The sequence below is a fragment of the Neofelis nebulosa genome, chromosome 1 (assembly GCF_028018385.1).
Source record: "Neofelis nebulosa isolate mNeoNeb1 chromosome 1, mNeoNeb1.pri, whole genome shotgun sequence".
NCBI lineage: Eukaryota > Metazoa > Chordata > Mammalia > Carnivora > Felidae > Neofelis > Neofelis nebulosa.
This window is the reverse complement of record NC_080782.1, coordinates 131905016-131925916: the sequence shown is the minus strand read 5'-3', so window position 1 is coordinate 131925916 and position 20901 is coordinate 131905016. Positions and strand designations below refer to the sequence as shown.

The window sequence follows — 20901 nt, the reverse complement described above, 5'->3', positions numbered from 1 at the left end:
AAAACAGAGGAAAGTGGTAGATGAGGCATATTAATGAAAATCAACTTACAATGTAGTTACCTGTTTAGACAATTAGTCAATTTCAACAAGAAATCCTCTCAAATATCCCATCAGGGCCCTTATTTTATTATAATGACATTTATGAGTGTTGATCACACTTGAAGGCTGAAAAACTACAATTTCCTAACTGCTTTTTCATCACTTCATTACTCTACTGTTTAAAAGGATACAATTTCACTTATTTTTAATAAAGCGAACCATTTTTGAAATATCGCCCCAGCTGCAGTCAGTCAAGAGTTTTGTTCATAAGAAAAACGACATCAACGGCATGAATTCAGGCAACTCAGCACTTTGATATTTGCACTTTGAAGTTTTCATGCTTTTATGGGAGACACAACTCCACTAATGTCAAGTGCCTCCTCTTGAAATTATCCTTTGAGACTGAGCTACTATTTGTCAAATATGAGAATACCCTATTTGAGCCAGAAGAAAGGTACAGGGAGCAAAGAAACATGCAGCTTGATCTCTCCATTAAAAAAAAAATACACCCCTGTATTTAGGGATTTCTTTTTTTACCAGAGATTTGTAAGACATCTTACATGTAACCTTAATGATTATGTAAAATAACATAGTAAAGACCAATTAATGTATTCAGCAATTCATTTAAGACCCATTAAGGTAGTTTGTCAACATACCATCTGTTTCGCTATCTGCGTCAGTCACATCTGCTAGTTTAGGATGGGATGGTTGCAAAATATGCCTCTGAGGCTGAGTTACAATCTTCGATGGAACACAGGCCACGGGGCTGCTACCGAGAGAAGCTGGTGGAAGTCTAGAGAGGCTGTTATGCATCATCTTTGACCTCTGCACTGCCACACTATAATCTGGAGGTCTTAGGTGTAGGTGGGGTCCTTCCTTTAGGTCCGCTAAAGAAATGCCCATGTATCCTGGAGGAGTGGGAGGTGGCTCCCTATACCTATCCTCCTTCTTGGGTGAGGTGACACAGTACACTGGCATGAAAAATAAGCAATGGAAATGTTAATGAAAAATGTAAGAAATGAAAAAAAACATACTGAAACTTATTACACTGACAAAACAGAAACCAAAACCAGACTAAATATATTTGAATACAATGACAGATTATTAAAACATACTATTTTAAACCTTAGTATTAAACCTGTTTTTTCAAACACATAAATCACATGAGGTCTTATAAACATAAATAAACAGAGTGACAGAGAACTGAAAACAATGATGCCATGACAGGCCCCCCTCTGCAGGGGGGCCCTTGCACCACAGAGATGTCTGCCTGGCTCCTCGACAACTCCAGGTCTGAGGACGATGGAGTCAGAAGCATTGAAGAGTTTACCCTGAACATCTATGCTCTGCTGACTGAGAGGATTTTCAGAGGAAGGACGTCTGGGCCCTCTATTTCAGGTCTCTTCTACCCTGTCCCTGAGACACAAACCACTGTATCATGGCCTCCCAGGTGGACTATCAGTCCTGGCATATGAACAACATTAACGTTCTAGGAAATAGAGGTCCTAATTCCTTCAAGAACCTTCCTTCCAACCTCTGATCTGTGACTAGTGAAAAAGAAAAAAACAGCTATCATTTTAGGCAATTCATCTTAAGTTTCTGTGGTTTTTAGCGGACATTAAAAATAACTGTGATTGGGGCGCCTGGGTGGCTCAGTCAGTTAAGCATCCAACTTCAGCTCAGGTCATGATCTCATGGTTGATGAGTTCAGGCCCTGCATGGGGCTCTATGCTGACAGTTCAGAGCCTGGAGCCTGCTTGAGATTCTGTGTCTCCCTCTCTCTCTCTCTCTCACTCTCTCTCTCTCTCTCTCTCTCTCTCTCTCCACCCCTCCCCCAGTCATGCTCTGCCTCTCTCCATCTCTCAAAAATGAATTGTTAAAACATTTTTGAAAAAATAACTGTGACTTTAGAAAAATTGTGACCGAAAATCCTTTTCCCTAAGTTTGCAAATGTTGGGAGTAAGGCAAAGTTTCAAAAAGCATCAGAAATGGGTTAAAGAAAAAAGGAAGTTCCATGAAATTAAGAGCGATTCGCAGGATCTAAGGGACAGGTGGCTCTGAATATCTTGATGACGTAAGTAACTTTTAAACACAAGCATTACCTATATATAAGCAGAATAAATTAAAAAGGACCATTAATAATTCTAATATTAACTCTCCTTTTAGAGGATCAAGTTCTCCCATACTGAAATTTCTACAAATGTACCAGCAAAATCTGCATACAGTATCAAGGTCCTAAAGGATTTCCATTCCTAGCTGAGAGGATGTGGCAGGGACAGGGCAGAGCACATGTTGTCAAGACCAGTAAGACAAGAATGAAGAATTTAAGGAATTTGCCCAGAGTCATCTGGAAATAAAATAAAAGATTCTTAAAAATCTAGTTGCCTAAAAGGACAAGAGATTAATTGTATATTCTTGCACACACATGCTTATATATCCATATAGTGGTTACCTAGAAAGATTTAATAAAAAATCCTTGGAAAAAAATGAATGAGCTAAAAATCCCAATCCATAATGCAATTTGACAAGTAAAAAAATGTACTACAAATGTGCTATAAAAATCAGCACATCTTTCACATTCTTAGAAATTTAAATTGACTTCAGGAATATGTTATAGAGTTGATTCATAATATAGTCATTCCATATAAATAGAAAAGCAGGGGCTACTATATCCTAATATTTACATAATTCAAGGAATAAATGAAAAAAATGTATTTGAGGGCAAAATACTAAAAGGATACATACACCAAGAGAGCTGCGTGTGGTCAGAATGGAGCCCACAACAGGAGTTGGGGCACCCACGCTGTGTGCTAGAAGGGTATGGTGAAAATTTGGACTTTCTAAACACAATTACCCTCACTTCTGTTATCTAAAAATAGTACCAAAGTTTCTACCATTTGTAGAAAGCATTTGTGGCCCAAACTATGAGGTGGAGAGAGAACAATCCCTTCATTACTACTGTGTAACAATAAAATCTTTCCTTAATGAAACCAAAGAGACCTGAAAAACAAAACAAAACTGTTGCCTTAATTAAGCACCTTCATAACAGTCTTTTCATTTTAATAGGCTTGAGCACATGCCCCCAAACCCTTGAGAAAGCATAAACTTTCTGAAAATAACTTGTCTGGAGAGGGCAGGAAGAGAGGTCGGAGAGAGAGATGGAATATTTGCCAAGTGTAAAATTCTGGGCCAACATATCCCAATGAGATTTTTTGCCACTTAATCTCTCAATGCCACAGATATGACAAAGAACACACAACTTACCAATCAAGCCCTTTTCTGTACTTGAAGTAACAGTTTTATAAACTGGGTCAGTGCCATCCTTGGGGTCCAAGCCTTCAGAGGACTCAAGTGGGGTGCTCTCCAACACTCTCCTTTTAACTGTCCCATAGTTTGGTTCATATGTGTCAGACAGAGAACTGGAGGAGGCCCAACTCTGTCTCATCTGATTAGTCTCTAGGCTTCCTTTACATTGACCACAAGTTCGGGAGCAGCCTTTAGGACAGGAATAGGGCTCACAGTCAGGGGGTTCAACTTCAACAATGGGGCCATCCAAATGGGTCTGTCGGTAAGAGTTCAAAAAATCCCAGCCTTTTGGGTTTGGAAGGCTTTGGAAGTTGTCATGGGAGCTGCTTGAACAGGAAGTCCAGCTTCCACGACCACTATCGGCTGCTTCTAAAATGATATGTTCATGAGAAATCTCTTCATTACTCATAGAAGAAGACACAGCTAAACTCTTGACTAGAGATGGCTTTGACAGTGTCCACCTTTTTTAAAAAAAAAAAAGTTAAGGATACACAATTAAAAGTGATTTACTGGCTTCCTGGAAAAACCTCCTGTCCAATCCAAGTACTACTGCCTACAAGAGACTACAGAACATGTATCATCAATGTTCAATACCAAAATAATCTTTTAAAAGAAAAAAAGACACTGTAATTAATCATCACTTAATCTCTATTCCCAATAATGTTAGTATTTAGCTAGAAACATACATGGAAGAAACTCAAATACTTAGCAAGGTTACCTAAGAATTTTTCTTGAATTGATTTTAAGTGAAAATGAAAAATGAGGTTTGAAACGAATACAATTAAGTATACATTTTCATTCTTGGTCAATATAATGCTACATTCTCTACATGGATACAGAATAAAGAATTCTCAACTATAGGAACCATGTTTGGTTTTCCAATTTAATTCTGAGATCAGCCTACTACAATGCCAAGTAAAGAGTAACTTCCCCGACTAACTAACAACTATTAAATGAATTCTAGTATTTATAGCAGGGGTGGCCCAAATAAAGGCTCCAGGGTCAAATCTGGCCAACAGATGTTTCTGTATGGTCTGGAGCAAACTGATAGCCTGCTGACATTATTTACTATTTTGACTTTTATAGAAAGGTCTGCTGAACCTTGGTCTAGAGAATCATACTTTAAAAACTTTTATAAATATGCTAATACTTTACTATATCTTCAGTTTTTCACATTAAGGAATACCAAATTTAACATTATTTATCGGCTTAGAATCAACTTTCTCAATGTTTTCTCAAAGATTTCCATTTTACGTGATTGTAAATTTAAATTTACAGTTAACTTAAAAAAAAAAAAAATAAAGCTTTGGCGTTCCACAAGCTAGTTTAATTCTTACTCTCCAAATCATACTTTCAGAACAAGGACTGGCCCTACTCCCTCAACATGTCTACACTGTGTACAGTACTGGGTATACTTCCCATTATACAATCTTTCTGAGCACTAACTTAACAGCCACAGTGCAACAACCACCTCCCCTGTTGTCAACAGCAGCTTCTGTGAGTTCTTATTAAATAAAAACATACATGACAGAAAGTTACTTGAATTCACTAACACTTCAAAAATGAGCACCCATACATAAAATAGTACTCATTTGCAAATGAAATACAGACAATACATGCTTGGCCCTCATATTATTTTAGGGATCCCCCTGCAACCACCCCAGGGAATAGGGGGTATCTAAGGCCAAGTTGGGGAGCACTGCTTGCAGTGGCCACTCAGCTTGGGTTGTGTGATATGAACACAGGCAAGTATGTTTTACCCAGGGCCCAGCTGACTATGGTCTCCTATCCCTGAGGAGTGTTCTGTTTTTTCCAATGGTCCAGTGGATTCAGGGACCGCCATAGCATGTGAAGAACACCGTTCATCCTGTAGAGCTGTAGACATGGAGTCAACAGAACAATTGCTCACAATGCTGGATCGTGAAGAAATTTCACTATGGCTGGAGTCAGACAAGTTGTCAGATTTAGTTGATGGCATAAGTGTACAACCTAAATGAGAAAAAACAAGTGATCAAACTACAAAACAAGGAAATAGGTAGGGGTATGTGGTCAGGGAGAAGACAAAGAAAAGCATAACAACAGCAAAAGACAGTGAGTAGCAATCTCAGTTTCCATCTATGTGGCTGTAATGATGCCAATCTCCTACACACCTTCTCTCCATATTCACTCACCTACCTATCAATACTGTACCAACCCACCTCCAAACTCAAGAAATTGGAAGTCAAAATCAGGACTACTGAGGAAACTAGTCCAAATATGTACCTGCCCCACGTTCTCACATAGTTGTAAGCATTACTAAAACAAGGAGAAATTACATGTATTTCAAAATAGTAAAAAGCAGACATCTTGAATTTCTCAACTTCTTTTTAATCCTGTGTCTCCTTTTTTAATGAACATAAATATTTCATGGCCTGATCTGAATGTCTAGAATATCACCTTGAGGTAGGAGTGGGGGAGGGGAATCAAGACTCAAGAGAAAGAATTCTTTTTTGCTATCTCCAACCACACATACTTACCCTAGATATACTGAATAATACCTAAGGAGTCTTGCCTCAAGTTGAAAGCAATTATTTTCATATTTTTTTAATAAATACGGATTTAATCTTATACCTGGTTTCCTTTTTCTTCACCAACTTTGAAGAATATTGCATTAAACAGCAAAACTGACAAATTTATAAAAATGTGTTCTGAAAAAAACAGCATCTGCCTGTTTTAAATTGTTCTCTGACTTACTGCACAGCAGATATAGCAAGAGACATTTTCTTTTGCATTTTCTGGAATAAAGGGGTAGAGATGGAATGAGACGGAAGCATCCAAAAATAAATCTGCAGCATGACAGTTAAATGTACATTATGTCTGTTTTGATAACTGTTAGAAAAGTAAACAAAACCTCTTTTATTTAGAAAGAAAAGAAAATGCCAGTAGGTCTCAACGAAGCAAACAATTATTTTCCTGTTCACTGGACAAATGAGGTTCAAGAGATACATGACTTTCAGGACAATCCCTAGACATCTCATTAAGAAAAACTACAGGTTTTATATTCACATATAACTCAAGTCACTAAAGAAAAAATTTGCTGAACAATAACCATAATGAGTAGTTCCACTGATTATTTCAAAAAGAAAAATTAAGACCAAGAATATGGCTGATTTATATTTGCCTTATGGGACCAGGCACAGGACAAGTTGAGATAAGTCAGTCTTTTGACCTGTGATCACTCACCGCTACTTTCTCAGTGCCCTTTATGAATTGACTGGTAATTTTCAAGCGTACCATGAAAATGGATGTAGTAAATTTAAAAATATATAAATATAAACATACATAAATTCTTCCTCAAAAGAAAAAATCATTGCTCTTTTATCCTAGGGGATAGACCTGCTTTACTGTTTTAAGAGTAATTACATCCCTGTATCTGTTAGATCAGTATTTCTCAAATATAATCAGCTCTAAGAATCACCTGAAGGGTTATTAATATATATATTCTTGGGCTTATTTCTGGCAACTCAGTATTTATGAGGTTTGTGGTAGACACAGTAACTACATTTTTAACAAATTTCCACATGATTTTCACTTGCTATTTTAGACTATCTCCTCTTCCTCCTCTGGGCCAGAGATTTATATGAAAAACGGATAAAATTAAAAGTGTGGACAAGATGCAGCTTCTTGCCTTCTTTTTCCCTTAGCAGGTAAAGTAGTTGCAGTAATAAGAACGATAGAATTTTGAGGTAAAGGTGGTGATAAGATCATTCCTGGGTGTTCTCATGAGAAAGTAAATACTGATTTTTAAAAAGTACCTCTACTTATTTCATTCACAGTAGGAAATAAAGCCAACTACAGAAAACAAGAGTATAAATTTTACTAACATTAGGAAAATAACATGTACAAATAAGGCACTTTATATAAATATGACTTTGTTGCTAGAGTACCTTTAACACTAATCATAAAATGCCTATATCAATCATATTATACACTAAGTTTTCTGACTAAAATTTGTTCGATAAATAACTTAAGCTACATTTACATTAATAAATGAAAACAAATTCCACACTAAAATTAAGTAAGGAACTCCATCAGATTGTCTTTCTCCTTTTAGACTTGAATCGCGTATAGAAGCAGTTTAAAGTGTTACTGTTGCCTCGGCTATTTGAACTGAAGATGTCTTTCCCTTTCTCATCTTTGATGTTGCTTCCAACATCCTTCACTTTCTCACAGCTTTCTGTAGCTTGATTGTGATCTGCGTCCTCTTTTTTGCTGTTGGCTAGTCTCTCCCTTGAAAGAGTTCTTTCCCTAAATCTTCTAAACGGGGACGTCACTCTTTTTCTGGCTGTGTTCTCACAACTTGTCCTGTCTCTATCCTCCTCAGTGGCCTTCTCGGTCCTGTCTGTCCTTTTGGCTGTGCTCTTGGTAATCTGAAGGATTTTCTTTTGCAAGTAAACCCCGCCTATGCCGGGGCAGCTCTGGCCACTGATCTTGGTGCTGGACTCACGGGGAGGGGATGAGGAAGACCCTGAGAGGCGCAGCAGGATGCTGAGATCAGATAGGATACTGCCAACTGGAGGGAGAGATGCAAAAACCCTGTCACGGTCAATTAATTCTTTCCAATTAATCACAATTAGCTTGGTTTCTATTACAGAGTATTTAGTTATTAAAAAAATTCAAACATTTTAACAATACTGGAAAAACTGAAATCTAGTAATGTATTTCTTAAAGGACAGAAGTCTACAATATACCATAAATACTTCAGTCATTGCAAAACATAACATGGGAGAAAAATTACCTTAATCAGAACAAGCTGGTAATAAAATATTGTTGAAAGTAAGCCAGGGTGGTAAAATCATAAGGAAAAATATGACAAGAGTATCAGGTAACCAGAATTATTTCTCAAAAGTAACTATGTCTACAATTTTCAGGCAGATTCTACTAAGAAAAAGCTTGGTAAAAAGCCAGACAGGACATATAAATACTAAGTACAATATAAGTATTTATAAAGCACCATTTCTGATCCTGTTTCATCTCCAAGGTGGAAAGGTTGCCCTCCTTATGTACTGAGGAAGATGGAGGTTAAGGCTGCCTGATGTCATTTTTTAAAAGTTCTTACTTATATAAATTCCCCTTATAAAAAATATGAATCTAGGCTTATTTCCTTGAATGTTAAAAAACAGAACACTAATTCCAAAGTTTAGCAAGAACCAGAAACAGATCCTACTATTGTACTCTTAGTTTAATAACATTTTTGTTCAGTTACAGACTACTGGCAAGACCACGTCTATGGAAACAAAAAAATCTAATAACTGGTTGGGGTTTTGGTAAAACATACTGTACGAACAATTAGTAACAGTTTTAAAGATAATAAACTCCTCAAGTTTCCAAAGATTCTCAACAGGCCTATGATAGGCTCCCAAAGCTATGAATGTCAAGGTCAATTGCTGGCCACATACTGAAAGACACTGTGGCAAAGACTCTCTATTCTAGTGGTGAGAGTAGATTTTCTGTCGAGAATGAGAGCAATGGGGAAATTCTTGTTCTCACAAGTAACGTTCAGGCAAGAACACCAAATCCAATCAACTAGTTTCCTAGTTAGAGAACTGTCTATGATGGGACTTCCGATTAGTCTCCCCAAGGGGTGGAGGGTGTAAAGATGTGCCTGAAAGAGGATTAAGAACACATAGCCACTGTTCATTAGGACCATCTGTGTGAATGATGTGGTAAGGAGCACCTCGGAGGGCACCAGGCACACAGTAAGAGGTACTTGAAACAGAGTGTACTTCATAAAATCACATGTGAGCTACATACCACAAGATCAGAGACCTATGTTTTAAAAACATACCTGTTAATATATACTGGTTATATATCCTGTTTAATTTTTACTAATCTTTTCTGAGTAAAATCTGAATGAAAATTCCAGCTTCTCTCAGCTATGTGAAGGAGAACAGGAAACGTAAGAGTGAAGCTAAGTTACCCTGGGACGGCAGAAGGGACAAAGAGGACACACTTCAATTTACTAAACACTTATCGTCTATCAGGCTTTATAAATACTATTTCGTTTAACCCTTGTATAAGGTCCCTAAAATAGCTGGTCTTTGTTCAGCTTATAAATTACCTGGGCTTAGTAATGCAGCTATAGTGGGGAACAGAGTTAGAATTCAAGCTCTGGTCTGACATCACTTACCATATCGCTGCCACAAATATGGCAAATAATAAAAAAAGAGCTCGCAAAAGTGGGATCAAACTTAGAACATGGGAGCAGGGGAAAGCTCTGGAAGCTTTTCATTCCTGCTAGAATTCATAAGGTTTTCTTCCCCAACCCCATGTGCCCTCTTGTACTGTGATTAAACATGTGATTCTTTTACATCCAGGAAGATGATGCCAGAACTAAGGAGACTTTTTTACCAAAATACAAAAAGAGTGTGGAGCATCCAGTGTAAGAAATACACACACCATTTAAAATACTACACGTGCAGCTAACGTGAAATTGCATTTGCATACACACTACCCAGTCTACTCAAGATAAAAAAAGCTTCACTGTGAATTACGAAAATGTAGGTCAATGAACAAGACTGATTTCAGGCATTTTACATCAAGAGGTTCTCTTTAAGTGTGATGTAAAATCCACAGGGCTGTAAGTTATTTTAAATCCTCATTACTAAAAAGGTAGTAATATTCCATTACTAAAAAAAGGAACATATCAACCTAAATATGCTTTTTTCCCCCGAATTTTGTAGCTGGTTAAAACCAATTTATTGTAGAAATTCGTATTTTAAAATACTCCACAGAAATGTTTAAAAAATTGGAAATTTGAATAACACCACCAAGAATCTGCGAAGAATGAAGTGACTGTGACTTCTGCCTTCATTCTTATCTATGCATGTCCATTCTAAATACAGAAGTCCTAGCTTATATAAGGCATAACACCTGGAGAGCATCTGAATAATTCAAACTAAAACACGAAAGTTCAAAAAGTATCAGGAGGTACATGTTTCTTCACTTTCTATTATCACTAGAGATGGAAAAAGCAAATTACGCGTCACAAAGTGTTGCTTGGTGTAAGAACAACTAGCTTAAACTGTTACGTCTTACCTTTGCGAGGAGAGCCTTGAGGAGATGCAGGAGGACTAGAATGTAAGGATGATGCCACAGAGATCGTATCTTCTGGATGTTTCTTACCAATTATTTCTTCAGTTGTCCCTAAAACTTTCTGAGGTAAATTTGTACCTGAAAATAAAACCCAAGAAGCAAGTAAGCATCACTTCCCAATGAAAATATCTGTAAGGTGCCTAATCCGCTACGTAACTAAAGCCATGATGCACAATGGCTAGTGTAGTCAACTGAAATGTGTAAATGACAAACAGGGACTAAATGACTGGGTAATAGCATACAGAGATTCTCACCTCTAGGTTACTGGTTCCAATTCAGCTAGTCAGCACAAACCACATTATAACAGTTCTTTGTTGTCTGTTTTGTGGCGTAAGGGAAACCGATTTAATGGTCTGAGTATAGTGTCCCAGCCCCCACAATTGACACATTTGTTGGAAGTCTTAACAGAGAAGGTATGGATTCCAACTCTTCTCTCCCCTCTAGAGGTGGCCTCTCCAAGTCAGGGCGAGGCACATGGCCGGGGCAGTGTAGGGATGCTGGCACTGTCACTACCTGTGGGCATATGGGAGACGCTGCCGGGCTGCCAGTCCAACCCTTTTCAATAGGACTAAATTCACACTACAGGAGAAAAGTAGACAACAGAAAGAATCATGAATTTATAGAAAAATAGTATGGAGCCCACTGGAAACATGCTGCAAAGTTCTACCTTTACTCTTGTTGAATAGACGTTCCTGTTTAGCATAGGTCAAACTTAGCAATGGTTTCACGATACTGACATTTTTATATTACAGATCTTCTCTAAGAAAAGTTGAAGAGCTATCTACACTATTGTAATCAGTAAAGTAAGCCCAACTTTGATGGGCATTTGTCATAGTAACAAGCGGCCCTTTTTAACAATGCAGAAATTTAAATCACGGTATACTCACACTACTCTTAATTAAGTGCTTTTTTAATATGAATACATTTATCACATAAATAACAGCCATATTACAACAAGCAAAAAGAGGGCTACTTAGAGTTAATACTGCCTCTTGGGTGATGACATCCGAGTAAGAAGCCAGACCTACACCTCTCCTATTTCTCACTTGACCAGCATATTGACTGATTTCATCAATTTTGTACCCAATTATTTCCTCATCTCCCCAACCATCAAACTAGCTCGGGCTCTGAGCAACGTCCAGTGAATTGTTCTATCAGCCCGCCTTTTGGACTGTCTATCTGCAGTCTCACTGCCCTCCCTACTCTAGTTCTTCTCCAATATAAAGTGGACCATATGTCTGCAACAGCTACCCACGGACAACTGTCCTTTGGCATGCCATATTAAAATTTCAGCATGCCTAGGACTTCACTTCTTGTCATCCTGGGAGGCTGTTTAATATGATGGTTGAAAAAAAGGACTTTAGAGCCAGTTAGCCTGGGATCAACTTCCACCTCCATCACACACTGGCAGTGTGTAAGTTACTGAGACCTTCTTTGTTTACTCTCCAAAACAAGAGTATTGCTTATCTTATAGGGTTATTATGAAGATTAAATGAACGTAATGAACTTAGTAAAGCATAAAGCACTCAGAACTGTGTCTGGCACTCAGGCGGTACTCTGTAGGTGGTAGCTTTAATTATCATTGTCTCTCAGCACTCTTTCTGCAGCTCTACACTCAGAGGCAGCAAACTGCCAGTAGATCCTTGCAGATACCATGCTTTCCCTTTGCTTGAAGCAATTTCTCTGCAGTCTTTGCCTCATTACCTCCCTCTTGATCAACCCTTAAAACTCTGCTTAGGTGTTATCTCCACAAAGCCTGCTCTCAAGTTCCACTTTATACTTAGCTCTGTGTGCTCCAGAAACTTCCCATTTTTTGTTTTTTTATATGCTCTGAACATACATACTCTAGGCATAAAAGCAAACATACTATATTTGTTACCGGTTTGTGGGTCTATAGTACCAAAATGAAAATCTGGCAAAGGCAAGGAGTGGGGGGGCACTTCTTATTCAACTTTGGATCTCAAAACAAAATCAAATAAAATTCACAAAGTTCTACTAAATATGTCCTAAATGTATAATGCATGGGTTAAGCGCTGTTAGGAACCAAACTAAATGTAGCTTCTTTTCTACACGGCCTAGCAGAGGAGGGATAAAGAATGGTCTATACTTTATAAACCTTACAATCTTTTCTTGTCTCCTCACTAGGTTTTTGAGAAGTGATCGTGAATGTAAAAACAACACACATTTTTAGAATAAGCAACCTCATTCTCATAGGTTGCAGGTGCGTTAGGTAAGTGTTCAAATGCACCTCTGAAAGCAGCAAATGCTTGGTACCTAGGCATATTGCTCTAAGTTTTCTGTTGCTAGGACTACAGGAATTCCAATTATCAGCATTTCAGATATTTATGCTGTTATCAAATACCTAGAGGCAAACAAATATCTTTCAATTCATGAATGACGATTAAATTATATGCACTATACTAGCTGATCTTCTGAGCATTTATATTTGTAATTATTTTTCATTCTAACTCCCCTGGAAATTTTAATTAAATCAATGCAATAATTGTGAATACTCACATAATGTGGCGGGGTCTTTTGCTTGTCCCTTCTTCCTGATGGGGTGCAAATTAACAGCTGGCACTTGGAGTGCCTGGCTCACTCTGTGAGGCTGATGCAAATGTGCTTTAGCTGTTTGGCCCGCTGATCTCATAGGCACTGGAGACATTTCTGATGACTTGGCCGATCTTTTCTCATTGAAATTCTTAGTCACTAATAGAACAGAGTAAGAATTATGTAATTGTGTACTTTTTTAGGCAAGGTTATCACTAGTGACAATAATGACTACATTAAAACCTTCTATTTTTAACAGAAAAAATACAACAGATTAATGTTCCTAAAAATAATTTCATGTATTATGAAACATGACTTCTAAAATGTCTGTAGAATTAAGTTGCTTCCTCCATACATTCTGAACCCATTAACTTAAATGGTCCCCTTTCCACCATAACAGTGACAGCCAAGTTTACATCTTCTCATCTACACCACTGAAATACTTCCCTGATTGGATCAATTCTAGTCTATGACTTCAAGCCACTCTCTACAGAACAGCAGAGTGCCTCTTCCAACATGAAAATCGGATCATACCAGTTTCCTTCTCCAATTTTATTCTATCAGCAGTTTATCAAGTTCTAAGTATCCTATTGGAATTTTTATTGGCATAACATTTAATCATATATATGTGTAAAATAACATCCACTGTGTAAAATAACAGCCACTTACAACTTAATCTTTTTTGATTGTTACAATATAGTGTAATTTACCATTTTTGATTTCTGCTTTTACAACTCATGATTTCCTTGACCCAGACACATATACCCTATGTTGTTCATATGGGTATTCTTGGCTTTCACAAGTTGTATTACTCCATTTTGCTTTTACGAAATACCTACATTAGAAATTAGCCCAAACAGCCCAAATAAATTCAAAGAGGATTCTTGCTTACAGAGACAATGTAAGAAGCAGTGAGAAGAGAACCAACAAGCTACTTTCCCAGAAACTACACTCAGCACCTCAGTATCAAACTGCCACTTTAAAAAAAAAATTTTTTTTTAATGTTTATTTATTCTTGAGAGAGAGAGACAGTGTGAGTGGGGGAGGGTCAGAGAGAGAGGGAGACACAGAATCTGAAGCAGGCTCCAGGCTCTGAGCTGTCAGCACAGAGCGTGACGCAGGGCTTGAACTTACCAACTGTGAAATCATGACCTGAGCTGAAGTCGGACGCCTAACCAACTGAGCCACCCAGGCGCCCCTAAACTGCCATAACTTTAAATTGTGTCTGTGAGCCTGTGTGCTCTATCTAGATTTATTCTGTGCATCTGTTAGTAAGACGTGTCCTAAAGTATCAGAAAAGCCTAACAGAGGTTATTTTTTTTGGATCTGGGAACACTCAAATTTTTTTCCACAGAAATTAATGGTAACTGCTTCTTCCCTTTATGTCATTTTGGTCTACAAAATGTTTCATAGGAATGTTCTACTTACAAATGGTGGGGGAAGCCTATGTGTAATTAAAAAATTTTGAGAATAGGCTCTCCTTTTTCCCCCACATAATTCCAGTATTTTAACAATATGAGAATGTGCCTCACTTTTCTTAGTTCACCTTACTAACACCTATTATTTATAAGGCTTTCAATTAAATGTCTTCCATTTCCTAGTTGGCAAATATCTATGAAATTTAACGAAGATAAAAGTTCACTTAGTTTTACTCTGTATTTAGGGATGAAGATAAAAATGTCCTCAAACTGAAGGGCTCCTCTATAATGTTCCAGTTTTTATAAGAAGACTTTCTAATGATTTTTTTAAACGTTTATTTAGTTCTGTGAGAGGCAGAGTGTGTGTGTGTGCGCGCGCATGCGTGAGCAAGAAGGGGACGGGCAGAGAGAAGGAGACAGAGGATCCAAAGTTGGACATTCAACCAAACAAGCTACCTAGGGGCCCCAACTTTCTAATAATTTTTTTTAAATGTTTATTTATTTATTTTTGAGAGAGAAAGAGAGAACACAAGTAGGGAAGGGGCAGAGAGAAAGGGAGACAGAATCTGAAGCAGGCTCCAAGCTCCAAGCTGTTAGGGCAGAGCCCGACGCAGGGCTTGAACTCACAAACTATGATGAGATCATGACCTCAGCTGAAGTCAGATGCTTAACTGACTGAGCCACCCAGCCTCCCCCTAATGCTTTTTAAAGAATTCTTCAACCCTCAGTTTCCTACACATGGCAATTAGGAACGGATGGAATTCAGTATCCAGATAAGAGATCATTTGACGCTTGGGATGTCAGAAACCTTTTTCAGAGAAAGTTAATTTTCACTGGACTTAAGCTTAACTGTAAAGATATAATGTCTATTTTGTTGTACTATTTAACAACACATTAAGTGAAAACTTGTACTTACAGGTACCATAGGCAGGCTCCCACTGCAATGACATCATCTGAAACTTTTCCTCATCTGTGTCCACATCCAGACTGGAAAGATACTGCTTCACTTTTCTTGCCATTTGGGCATCCTCGTATAGCTTCTTGGCGTTGAGCAGAGAGCTGCGGCGTGCCCTTTTCTTGTGAGCACCTCCTTGAACATCTAGCATGTTAGAGTTTGTGCTGCCTTGACTCAATGACCTGTAGGATGATGGATATCACAATGAGGGACAGTAAAGATGAGAACTACACATGGCAGATTGAAGATTAAAAGGATTTTGTTCTGTTAATGCTACTGCATGCTGATGCAAATGAGTTAAAAGATGAAGAGCATTAATGCAAAGTAATATGGCACACATGGCTATGTTCTAAGTTTTAAGATTCGGCAAAGTGCAGAATTCAAAAGAGTAAGATAATAATTTCTCCTCCTCCCTCCAACCCCGTGCCCCAGCAACAAATTCCATGAAATCTGTGTTTGTGCCTATGCAATCCATGGCACAGCTGTGACAAGTAAACAGCAGCCCCAAGAGGCCATCCAAACTCTGAAAATATGGCAAGAGTCTGAGTCAGAACAAGTCCATCCTTAGCCAGATCTCTATACCAGGATTCTTGAGCAAGGGAGTTTCTACAGGAGCTTTGCTTATCTGTGCTGCTTCTTTGGACATGTCATAGCCATCACCATTCCTATCTACAGCAGGCCACTCTTAGAAAGCTAACCAATTTTACCACTAAGTGTTTTGGCCAAAATTCAAAGAGAACAACCAAAAAGAAAAATAGGCATTTATACTCAATTCCGTATAGTCAGAGACCAGAAGTACAAGAGAAAGCTCAGTCTCCCACTCACACTTGGAATTGTTAGGCAATATGCGGTTCTGTACTGAGGATCTGGGACTTGGGAACTTTCTTTGCAATGCCTCTGCGATGAATTGCAAGCTGGGTAGAAATAACCACAGTTCAAAAAACTATAGCTTCACCCAACCTCTTTGTGGCAAACCTCATTCTATAATGGCCACATCTGGAACCAATGGAAAACAGGAAAAGCAGTGCTATTTGTCCTTTCTAATGAGGCTAGAAACACGAAGTTCTTAAATGATTTTTATTCTAAATGTAGTTCTCACTCCAAAATAATAAAGTTATCTATGGGTTATCTAAATGAGCCTCATATTTACCCTAAAATATTCTAAATACACAGATCACAAAGAACAATTTGTTCTGCAGTGCTCACATACTATTTAAAACCGACAATAAAACCCTAATGTGTTCATTGTAAATTAAGCAAAACAAAAGTTGTAAAAGTGTCACAGTATTTTTTTCTTTCACAATTTTAATATCTTTGAATTAAGATGAGTCTTATACATTCGAAAGCAACTTTTGATTGCTGCTGGTCAGGCAGAATCTGTGACATGGTTGTCACTACTTGTACACACAGAAACTTCAAAACTTGAAGAATGGTTGGGAAGAAAATCCAACAACATTAGTGAATTACTCTTTTAATCTCCAGTAACCAAATGATTTTAAGAAGGTAGTGGATGTGACATGTTCAACAACATTCTGAGAGCAGCTGTCAAAAAGAGGACAGCTCTAAATATATGTAAAGCCAAGCTAAGAGCCCAGCACCAGCAGCTTTTACTTCTTTAATGGGTTGTTTTAAGAAATACTTCATTACCAATACGGTTGATGGCACAAAAGAAAATACCGTGCAGAGAAAAACACCCAGAAACTAGTAACTCAGAAGATTCATATTCTAAATATGAAGGAGTTTGACAGAGATCTAAATAAACCAATTTAATGTGCTCACATTTTTCTTTTAATGAATGTAAAAGGGTGTTATGTGATAAAAATACCTATCTAAGTTTACATAAGAGCTCTTTTAAATAAGCATAAAGTAAAACATTTTCAGTGGTAAGAAGGCACTTAAGTGATTTTTTCTTAGTGGTACATAAAATAATGGTGTGTCTAACAATCGATGAGGTCTTAGATTCAAATATATGCATTAAAATCAAGTGCCAACATTTAGGAACGAATTTTAATACAAATGTTTTAGTAATTTTACCTTTACTGATTCAAAAAAAAAAAAGTCCACAAATCTAGGATACAAAATTCTAGGAACATTGTAATAAATGACAATAAAATGCCTTCTAAACTAGTTCCAAAACAGAAGAACACTATGAAATAACAAAAATGCCTACTGTCTGCAAGTATCATACAGTGCAACCCTAAAACTGAACAAACAATGAATGTGTTAACCTAAGTCATTCAACAACCCAAATTCCTACTAGAATGTGCTGATCAAGTATTTTTCTTCATAACAGTAATGCCAGGAATCAATTTCTATTTTCAGTGAAAAGAACCAGAAAAGAACAAGACATAAATGTATAATACGGAAGGAAACACATGAGAAAAACACAGGGAAGGAAGAATGTAGAAGGAAATTCAAGTTCACCAAAATTCAACAGAAAACAGGATCACAAATAAGACAAGACTCAAGTTCAAGTAAGTGGCTCACAAAAAAAAATCCTTTTTGTGTGTAATTAAAGCATCTGACTTCATGATTCACTCTAGTCTTAAAATCACAAAAATCCTTCATATGCAATCCCTTCATTCACAAAAACTGTCTTTCTTCATCTAAAAATGAAAGGATACATAGGTGATTTATAAGGTCCTAAACATTCTAGGGTTCTAAATAAGAGATATCTATGTATAAGGAGAGATCTGAACATACCTGAACAGCAAAAGGTGGCAGTTGCAGATTATATTACAGTTTTTTTTTAAAGTAAATTCTGCCCCCAATGTGTGGCTTCAACTTATGACCCCAAGACCAATGCTCCACACACTGAGCTGTCCAGGCACCCTTGACTATATCACAGTTTAAACAGAGAGAAAGGAGTCTCTTACTTAAAATGGTACAAGTTTAAAATAAAATTCAATGAATATTGTTTATGTCACATGGTATTAGATCTGAAGAATTAAAATCATCTTCCATTTCAATCATTTACTGACTTTATAGTATAGTTTGGATAAGGGCTGCCTCTTTTTGTAAAACTGATGGAAATATAAGCTTTATAAACAAACTTCGTTCATTTTTATGTAATTACATATTTAGATAATTACATATAAGACACGTGAACAAACTTTTTAAAGGAGGCTTCATGCCCAAGGCTTGAAATCATGACTGAGAGATCAAGAGTTGCATGCTCTAATGACTGAGCCAAGCAGGCCGCCCCACAATAAGGGATTTGAGAAAAAGGAAATGGCATGGACTCTGGAGTGAGACTACGTAAGTATGAACTACCATTTGTGAGCTTTAATTGAGACAAGTGTATCTTCCCCACGTGCACCATAAGAATACCGGTATTTATCTCACAGGGTGCATGGAGAATTAAATAATTCTTATAAAGTGCTTAGAACAATATATGGCACATACCAAGCACACAACAAATATTTACTATCAACCTCTTTTAACTGACCCTACTAAATTAAAATCTACAAGGGACTTACGGGACACCAACAATGGAAAAGTCCATGGGAAAAAAAAGCTACTTCTATCACTATTTTCACCTTGTTAGCAAAAGGCATTTGTGAGGAGCGTAGGTTGACAGGGTTAACAGGACGCATGCTAGTTCATCCGCGTGCATTAACGAAAAGGATGCAGTACGTGTTAAGAGTTGCACAACCTCTGGTTCAGGTGCATTCATCTCTACACTTACCCCAGACTCCGCCACCTCTTCTTCCTGTAAGCAAGAGCCACAAACATTGACGCATGGGTTTGAATAGGAAAGCACAGAAAAAAGACAACAGTTGAGAGTCAGAGAAACTATGGAGACAGAATAGAACAGAAAAATTTTACTAAGAAAAAATGGCAGCTTAACAGTAAAATGACTTTAATGGAATGCAGAGGGGGTAAAATGAATTAGGATGTGTACCGGAAGCCAACAAACCCACAATATTCTTTAAAATATGCTGTAAGGCTAATTATATTTCTAATATCTAATTCACACCATAGGCTTATGTTAATAACCAACTTAAGAAAAAAATACTTATTATAAATTTTGAATTTAGAGTTTTTAAGGGACGTAAACCTTAAATTAAGGAAGAGAATTTTTGAACATTTTTTTGAAAGGATTTTGAGCACTCCTTTCAATGACAAGATGAAGTTACAAGGAACATAAAGATTTATAATGTCATTTCTCAGGGCAGAAATTTCTCCAACAATGTACTTTAAAAGAAATTTTGACCAAGAAGTCAACTTAAAATTTAAGTAAAAGTATAATATCAGAATAGGATACTGCATATCCTTATACTACAAATGGACTGAATAAAGATTGCTTTTCATTTTATTTTTTGCCCCTCCCCAGAGTCCATATGCTGCAGGTGGCCCAAGACTCTGCTTTTCTATCAGCAAACTGTTTTCTGTAAGATTACTGTTAGAATGAAAGAGGTTACTTTTTCCACACTATATAATATACACCACAAAAATGGATAACTACTTGCTTAAAGAAAAAGTGCATTTAAGTACTGGTTAAAAAAGAAAACTGATTCAGGAAAAGTTCAGTCCAATTCAATTTGTCCAGTCTAATTATGAATGTTTTATTTTCCCCTATCTTGTAGTGTACTTAGCCCAGGTCATGCCCCAGAAAATGGCCAAGTTTATTAAATTCCTCCTTAGGTTTTTCCTCCTTTGTTCATTTTTGAAGCATAGCTGGTACTTAGTATGTTATTTACTGGTCTGTAGGGGCACAAATCCATTGTTTTTGGGAAGGAGGGTGCTAACATATATGAGAAAATGGAGGTCCACGTAAGACAACAGGCAGTAGTGGGGCCACTGTACAGAAACAAGCAACAAAGGCAAAAACTTAAAAAACAAACAAACAAACAACAAACCTTCCTCCAGGTTTGCTTTGGTCCCTGGTTCTTACTGTTTTCTGCTTCCATACTACTGAGCAACGACATGTCTCCTTACATGTTGGATTCCTAAGGGCGGAGCGGGATGGGTAGCGAAGAGAGTGACAGCCCCCTTCGTCTGTTCTCTGAGGATCTCTACACTAGAGCCAACTATCAAATCAACTACTTACAAAAACAAAGACTCCTGAACAGTAATCTAAGTAAAACAGAAGAAAACACCTATACTGACACGTACTGATACTGTTTGATTACAAAAATTCCACCTTCGATTTTTAAAGAAACAAGTGTTTTTGTTTCCTTACTGGACTGTATTTTTTTTTTTAGCCAGAGGAACCGTGCCTATCTTTGTGCCTATTTCATTTTTAAAAGCCTTATACACTGAAGTTATACACATAGGCCTGGAAGAAAGTAAGTCCCCTAAATTAGAACGCTAATATCTATTTACCCTGAAAATTTTAGAAATTATTAAGAAGGGTTTGACAACCCACTTTCTCTAAGTTTTACGGAGTTTGAGAAAGTCTCTGTTATTACATTAAAACTGAATTTTAAAAAGCATTCATTCTTAGAAGATCAGGTTAATATGGACTACAAATAACATTTTCCATTTTTATTAATG

General features: G+C 37.2%; 1 protein-coding gene across 15 annotated transcripts in view; it reads right to left on the bottom strand.

Moving 5' to 3' along the window:
- The window catches only part of RAPGEF6 (Rap guanine nucleotide exchange factor 6), a 191051-nt gene that overhangs the window by 3649 nt on the left and 166501 nt on the right, over positions 1–20901 (bottom strand). For 9 of the 15 annotated variants that reach the window (XR_009257722.1, XR_009257730.1, XM_058715760.1 and 6 more), the window contains 7 exons: positions 19091–19114; positions 15364–15584; positions 12997–13188; positions 10423–10557; positions 5106–5334; positions 3304–3806; positions 696–1010 (listed from right to left, as the gene is read on the bottom strand). Coding sequence is in view for 13 of the 15 variants with exons in the window: in XM_058715760.1 (XP_058571743.1) it covers positions 696–1010; positions 3304–3806; positions 5106–5334; positions 10423–10557; positions 12997–13188; positions 15364–15584; positions 19091–19114 (1619 nt within the window). In the remaining 2 variants the exon portion in view is untranslated. Of the gene's footprint in view, positions 1–695; positions 1011–3303; positions 3807–5105; positions 5335–7184; positions 7898–10422; positions 10558–12996; positions 13189–15363; positions 15585–19090; positions 19115–20901 lie in introns of those variants that run through there. The other 6 variants (XM_058716426.1, XM_058716497.1, XM_058716000.1 and 3 more) reach the window with 4 other exon arrangements.